General features: G+C 50.3%; 1 protein-coding gene across 1 annotated transcript; it reads left to right on the forward strand.

Moving 5' to 3' along the window:
- Positions 1–836: 836 nt before the first annotated feature.
- On the forward strand, positions 837–6,886 carry GBGT1 (globoside alpha-1,3-N-acetylgalactosaminyltransferase 1). The gene is made up of 6 exons (XM_006894428.1): positions 837–907; positions 1,422–1,487; positions 3,881–3,931; positions 4,015–4,050; positions 5,115–5,249; positions 6,202–6,886. Exons 1-6 carry the CDS (start codon positions 837–839, stop codon positions 6,884–6,886), a joined length of 1,044 nt encoding a protein of 347 aa, XP_006894490.1.
- Positions 6,887–7,603: the final 717 nt, after the last annotated feature.

The raw sequence follows: 7,603 nt of genomic DNA on the forward strand, positions 1-7,603 counted from the left end.
GGCGGGCAGAAGTGTGCCCCTGGTCCCCCCCACCCCCACCCCCACCCCCGGCTAGTTAGCGGAGGTGAAGCTCGAGGGGGGAACTTGCAGAATGCTGCACACCCTTGGTGACCCAGCTGGGGAAACGGAGGCCCCTAGAGGGAGGGAAGAAGAACAGGCTTGTCTTCAGAGGCCCTGGAGTGAGCGAGGGACGCTCTGACCCCGGGATCTTCCTCTGACTCCAGGCTGGCCGCCCTAGAGCTGTCAGAGGTCTCAAGCTCACGGAGGCCTTGGGCACGGCTTTCCCACTTCATCCCGGGCTCAGAGACTTGCGTTGTTGTGGTTCTCCCTACTCCTTCTTTAAGGAGGACTCCGAGGTTTGGGGGGAGCGACTTACCCAGTGTCAGAGCCAGAGAGAGGTGAAGTCTTTTTCTCTAGGTCCTTGGGAGAGTCCAGGCCCAGCCACCCTTCTCCCACTCCTGGGATTCCAACCTCTTCCTCGCTGTGCTGCTGCTACCGCCTGTCACCGGGCTGGCCAGGATCCTGCGGTACCAGCCTCCAGGACTTAGCCACACATGGCGGTGTCCCTGATAGCCTTTTTCTGAGCGATTCTGGAACAGCGCCCTGGAGTTCCTCTTTGGGGCAGGCACGTGGGCTTGGAGGGGGGATTTGGGAGCCACGGAGCCTGTAAAGGGGCTGGGAGAGCCCAGTGAAGGATGGCAGAAACAAAGCTGTCAGCATAAGGACCCTTCTTTTTTTTTTTTTTTTTAGGACCCTTCTTTTACAGGTGTTCCTGAGACCGTGGAGACGAGATTGTCCAGTCCTGGGAGAAGAGTTTCTGGTTACTCCACCCAGTAATGCGCTACACGAAACTGGGCCTGGGTCTGGTGTCCTGCCTCTTTGTAGGTGTGGGCCTCTGGGCACTGTGGTGAGTATGCCCCATGGAGCCCTTCTCTACCCTGGAACTCTCTTGGCCTCTCAACTCCAAACTGTGGCTCCTTCCCGAGCTCATTCACCCTCTCCTAGCTTACCTAAACCCCACTCAGTCCCAACCCTAGACTGAACTAGTTTCAAACTTGAGGCTGGCCTCTGCATGTGCCCTTTCCCTGCCAGGACCAGCCTTCCACTTGTCTTAAGGAAGACAGGTGGAAAATTCATCCCTGCATCATTCCTTCTGTAAAGCTTCCAGCCCATGGTGTCACCTTCCTGTGTCCCAAGCTGACCCCTGCTGCTGTGTGCTGAGCCTGGCATCCAGCCATGCCACATAGAGCCTGGCTGCACAGTGAACAAATGAGCTGAGAGCCAGGCTTTGTGATCCTGGCATGAGGAGCAACCCCACCTCACCCCACTGCAGTCACACCACCAAGGCATCATTAATCTGCAGTAAGGGGGTTTTCAGCTTTTTGGCAGGAGTTGAGTCAACAGACATTTTTCTTTTACAGGATATTTTCTGAGAACTGGCTGCCAGTTTCCTATGTCTCCTATTACCTTCCCTGCCCTGAGATCTTGTAAGTCCTGAACTAGGGGATATGGGGACCTTAGGGGCTGGCTGGAGCAAAGTGAGAGAAGAATTTTTATAGCTACTTTGTCTGCAGGTTCTTATGTCCTAAAGACATGGTTCCGATGAGTGTTTCAGTTAATTAATGGGCTGCACAAATGCAGAGCGACACTCTTGACGTTTTAGTATTCAGGTGACTTCGCTGTTTGACCTTGAGTGTGCTGCCTAACTTTGAGCCTATTTTCTGCCTCTGTGGAGTGGGATAGCAAGGATGAGCTGTCTTGCTTTCCAGAAGGACAGTAGCACATCACTTACTTACACACCCCACCCAGGCCCAATGAACCTCCTGTGACTGGCTTGCACCTGATCTAAGACTAGAAACTAGCAAATGTTATGAAAACTTATTTTAGAAAACACAGAGTACTATGCAACACTGAACAGAGAATTAGATAAACACTATGTAGCATGGATGCATCTAGAGGACGTTATGCTGAGTCATATAAGTCCATCACAAAAGAAGAAATATAGTTATAGAAAGCTAACGAAAGGTTCCTATACAGAATCATTGTTTGATGGTTGCCGATAATGGAAAGGTAATGTGAAGGGAGTAGAAATTAGTAAATAGATAAGAGCCAAATAGTAAGGTGGGTGGAGGGGAAGGCAATACACAATAAGGGGATGATCAGCACAGACTGTATCAGAAAAGAAAAGAAGAGGAGAGGAGAGGAGAGGAGAGGAGAGGAGAGGAGAGGAAAAGCAAAGCAGTAGTTAGGAGAATGAATGGGAATCAATTACGTGAAAGAAGTGGGGTGTAGTCACACTGTGAGTATTGAAGTTGATGTTACAGAACAAAATATGAATGGTTTGGATGAAAAATTAATTTGTTTTTTAAACCGTCAGACAAATGATGGTAAAAAAATTGTTTTAAAAAGTATTCTATGCCAAGTCCATTGAGGTATCAGGAAGTTAGTACCAATTTTCAGTAGTCCCTCTAACCTAATTCATGTGTGGACTTGATTGGATATTTTCTAAAGATGGAATTTTTGAGACCACATGGACAGTGGAGGACATAAATGTGGTTTACTTCTGTCAGACTCAAACTCATCAAGTTGGAACCAACTCAAAGCTGACCCTCCATTGGGCTTCCCAGGCTGTAAATCACTCAGGAGGGGACTGCCCATCTTTCTCCCATGGAGCTGCCGGTGGATTTGAACTGCCATGAGGCTCGACTTTGGGGTTAGAAGTAGCACTTCCTACGGGCTACACCATCAAAGCTTCCTTGCGTAGGTATTGGTAATGTTCTTCAAAACATATGATGGCAGCCTAACAGGGCATGTTAAAGTGTCACAAAGAAAATTAGGCTTAGGAATTACACTGATAGTAGTGAGTGAGTTATCCTGCTGTTTCTCTGTGCAATGAATATATTTCTTTTGATTTTATTTAAAACTTTGGCTCATTTGCATATAAAAAAAGGATTACATTTACTGGTCTTAGCAGAGACTGTTTGGAAGCCTTGAGATTCTGGCCCTTAGACACCCTTCAAACCTGGAACTGACCTGTTCTCAGTGCTCACCTTTCAGCAAAACAGTTGACAGGCCCACAAAGTGATGGTAGTTCTGGTGGTCTAGTGAGTATGGAGCTGTGCTACCAACCCAAAGGCAAGTGGGTCAAATCCATCAGCTACTCTGAGGGAGAAAGAGAAGCTGTCTCCTCCAATGCTATTTACAGCCTCTGAAAAGCTACTTGACTTGGTTCCAGCTTGAGAGCAGTGAGATCGATAAAGTGGACAGTAACACCCATGAGGAACATACTCTTCCAAACAGTCAAGCATATAAGCCTGTAAGGACAGTGTTTGTCCAAATCCAAGTTCAAAAGGCAGGCAGAGGCAGGAAAACGGACACGTGGAAATGGGGGACCCAGGAAGAAAGTGGCTGGAAGGCAGTTACACTGAAGGGATTGTACAATGAGAATCATAATTACAGAGAGAATAATACGAAGTGTGTGTCCATTGTTGAACGGGAAACTCTGTGAGCATTCCCTTGAATCACAATAAAATGTTTTAAGAGAATCAACACACCACGACCTCCATCCCTGGAAAAGTCAGCCGATGCTGGGGTCTTGTAGAACAACTGGTTGAAAAAGCAGCTGCTGTGGGCCTACCGGGACACTGGGTTCAAATCTCAGCCCTACTATCTTGTCAGTGACAAAGGCAGGCCACCTCTGGTCAGGATCCAGGCCCCACTCTAGAGTGGACAGTGCTGTGGTGAAATCAGAATGGGTCAGCATGGCCCTTGGGGGTACCTGCCCATCTGGGGGTTGATGAATCTCTACTTCATTGTTAGTCACCTGCTTAAGATCTCTGTCACCAGCCCTGACCCTGATAGTTCTTTTCTCTGCCTCCAGCAATATGAAGCTGCAGTACAAGGGAGAGAAGACATTCCAGGCCATGACACAGTAAGGAGAATGTCCTTTCTTCCAGCGATGGCTCCTGGGGTAGGGACTGCCTTTCCCTCACCACTGACCCTTCTTGGTTGCAGGTTACACTACCCTCAACCCAAGCTGCTGGAGCAGAGGTGGGTGTTGGTAAGCCTAGGCAAGGGAGGCTCCACAGAGACCCTGACTTATTATATAAGCTGAGATGGTGGGGGGTGGGGGGTGGAGTTTGAGTGTGGTTTGGGGTTCAGTCACTCTGGAATCGTGGAAGGATGGAGGCTGGGAGCTGGACCATAGTGGGTTCTAATCTTGCCCATGTCACTAGCTGTGTGGCTTTGAGCAGCTTACCAAACTACGCTCAACTTTTTCTGTAAGATGAATAATAATAGTACTTACTACCTCTTAAGATGCTTGACTGTGCCATGGTGAAACACTTAACTATTAACTGAAAGGTCCGTGGCTTGAACCCGAGAAAAACTCTGTGGGATAAAAAACAAAATAAAACTAGTGATCTGCTTCCATCAAGATTATAGCTTAGGAAACCCTGCGGAGCTGTTCTTCTCTGTCCCGTAGGGTCTCTGGAGATAGGATCAGCTTGACAGAGCACAACCACTGCCACCTTGCAGGGGCTGGGAGGCCAGAGGAGGTGATGTTTATAAAATTCACCATGTTGTACTTGCCTCATTGTCTTCTCAGTAGACTATTAATAGTATCATTTGTATTGTCACTGTTTTTCATGACAACTTCTGTTTGTTAAGCATTCAAAAGACATATGTAGAGCATCAGTTTCCTCCAGATACTTGTGTGTATTAATTCCTGGTCCTCCCAGCCACGTTAAAAATCAAAACCCAGGCCTGTTGCTGTCAATGCAATTCTGACTCAAGAGACTCTGTAAGACAATCAAACTGCCCCTGGGGTCCGCAAGGCTGTACATGGTTAGAGGAGCAGGTGGAGCCAGCTTTCCCCTGTTGAGGGGCTGGGGAACTGTAACCATTGGTCTTTCAGTTAGCAGGCAAGCACTTGGCCACTGTGCCACCAGGTTTCTCATCCCTACTGCCCACATAAGGAAATTGAGCTTAGTTTAAAGCTGAGGAAATAATTGCCCTGAGTCACATACTGCACTGGGAGACAGGGCCAGGCTGAGCTTTGGGCTCTGCAAAGGGGAGGTCTCAGTCCCCCCCACCCCGGCCTTCCTGACTGCCAGGCCCACCAAACTGCTGACACTCACACCCTGGCTGGCACCCATCATCTCGGAGGGGACCTTCGACCCAACGCTCCTGCATAGCATCTACCAGCCGCTGAACCTGACCATCGGTCTCACCGTTTTTGCCGTGGGGAGGTGAGTCCTGGCCTGGGTGGGGTTTTTTCCCTGAGCCATGGGAGCTGAAGGTCTGCAAGAGTCCTGAGCCAGGTGCTGAGTAAATAGAAAGGTCAACGCTATGTTGAGGCTTATGACGTGGAGTCGGGGACTTCCTGGAGGAGGGGGCCAGGCTCTGGTCAGATAGAGGTGGGAGACAGCCTCAGGGAGGAAACCACAGAAACAGCTTTCTCTAAGCAGCTGTTTCCAGGAACAGAAATGCCCCAGACTCCTTCACAAAGAGCGTTTCATAGACTAAGGCAGGCCTCAGGGGCCTCTTTTCTGTGCCCCTCTGGATTTTTCTGTAATTTTCACCTCTCTGGATCCCTCCTCTGCCCTCCTCACCCCTGCCTGGTCCCACATGGTCTGTAGAGGCCTCCATTGGCCATGCCCCTCTGGATCTCTTCCTGGGGTTCCTGAGAGATGGAGTGTTATGGCACCACAACACCTAAGGCACTTGCCAGATGACACATGGTCCACTTAGAGTCCTGTGGGCCTTTATTCAACCACCTGTAGCCTGGGGGGGGGCACTGTAGGGTCCACTGCCCACCCTACCCACCCACCATCCCAACTTGCCTTATGTTTTCTCTGAAGCTCAGTGTTCCTGTCTGAAAACAAATCAATTGTTATATCTAGCTGATCACAAGAGGCAAGAGTCCTGTAAGACACTGCCTGTCACAGGAAGTACTGAATAAAACTTAGCTCGGTTCATGAATATAAAAATTGTTAAGTATCATTCTTGGAGTCTTGAGAGGTCAGTCCTGCTGTTTGACTCTGACAGGATCTTTGGGCTGAGCTCTTGTTAGCTCTTCACGTGGGGGGTGGACATGTCCTGGCCGACGGCAGCACTTGTACCCACGTGCCAGCACGCAGCAGGTGCCCCGCTGTGGACCTGTGTGACAGCGGTGAATGTGGACTGGCGTTCTCTCACCAGGTATGTCCACTTCATCCAGCACTTCCTGGAGTCGGCTGAGGCGTTCTTCATGCAGGGTTACCTTGTGCACTACTACGTCTTCACTGACAACCCGGCTGCCATCCCTCGTGTCCCCCTGGGCCCTGGCCGGCTCCTCAGCGTCATCCCCATCCTGGGTTACCCCCGCTGGGAGGAGATCTCCATGCGCCGGATGGAGACTATAAGCCAGCTCATTGCCAAGAGGGCACACCATGAGGTGAACTACCTCTTCTGCCTTGATGTGGACATGGTGTTCCGGAACTCATGGGGCCCGGAGACCTTGGGGGACATGGTGGCTGCCATTCACCCAGGCTACTATGCTGTACCTCGCCAGCAGTTCCCCTATGAGCGCAGGCGTGTGTCCACTGCCTTTGTGGATGACAATGAGGGAGACTTTTATTATGGTGGGGCAGTTTTTGGAGGCCGAGTGGCCAAAGTGTATGAATTCACCAGCGGCTGCCACATGGCCATCCTGACAGACAAAGCCAATGGCATCATGGCGGCCTGGCAGGAAGAGAGCCACCTGAACCGCCGCTTCATCACTCACAAGCCCTCCAAGGTGCTGTCACCTGAGTACCTCTGGGATGACAGGAAGCCCCAGCCACCCACCCTGAAGCTGATCCGCTTTTCAACACTGGACAAGGAAACCAGCTGGCTGAGGGGCTGATGCAGAGCAGGGTTTCCACATACGGTGACTCAAAGCCCTGCAGCCAAGTCTCCCCAGCGGAGTGCCTGGGTTCCCTCTGTGGTGCCCCTTTTCACCAGTGCCTCACTTCAAGCCTTCAGGGACACCAGCCCTGCCTTGTTTACCTGTCAGGAGACTCCTACCAGAAAATGGACTTGGAAAGGCCTTGTACACTGTAAAGAGCCATGCATGCACACTGAGGTTACACTCATAGGATACAAGAAGGAGTGGTGGATCGGAGGATAGGAGATGAGAAATGTGAAAAAGCAGTGCCCCCCCCCCCCAATAATCGTGCCTTCGGGGAGGCTGTCCCACTCAGATGCCTGAGCTCGCATCATCCCCTCTCTACTTGCATACTGCCCTTAAATTTGCACTTCTGATGCCCTAATGTGAAAAACTTCCCAGACCTCTCTTCTCTGGTTGTAGGCGTGCAGAGAACTCTGATGCCCCAAGCATGTGTAGCCAGGATCTCACTTGGGATCCATGTGATGAGCCTTTGAAATGGGCTGAGTCTAGGCTCTTTTAGTTCAAGTCCAGCCTGGACTGTCCTGTGTAGCTGGAGAGAGAGCTTATAAGAGAGCTTGGGGTCATTTTAATAAAGGTGGCATATGATGGGCACTCAGTGGTATTCTGTCTACCTGCATGTCTCAGTGGGTGCTCTGCCAGGTGCATGTAGACCCAGGATGGTTGTACTGCAAA

This window comes from Elephantulus edwardii, unplaced genomic scaffold (genome assembly GCF_000299155.1).
Source record: "Elephantulus edwardii isolate Elephantulus edwardi_28Jun2011 unplaced genomic scaffold, EleEdw1.0 scaffold00141, whole genome shotgun sequence".
NCBI lineage: Eukaryota > Metazoa > Chordata > Mammalia > Macroscelidea > Macroscelididae > Elephantulus > Elephantulus edwardii.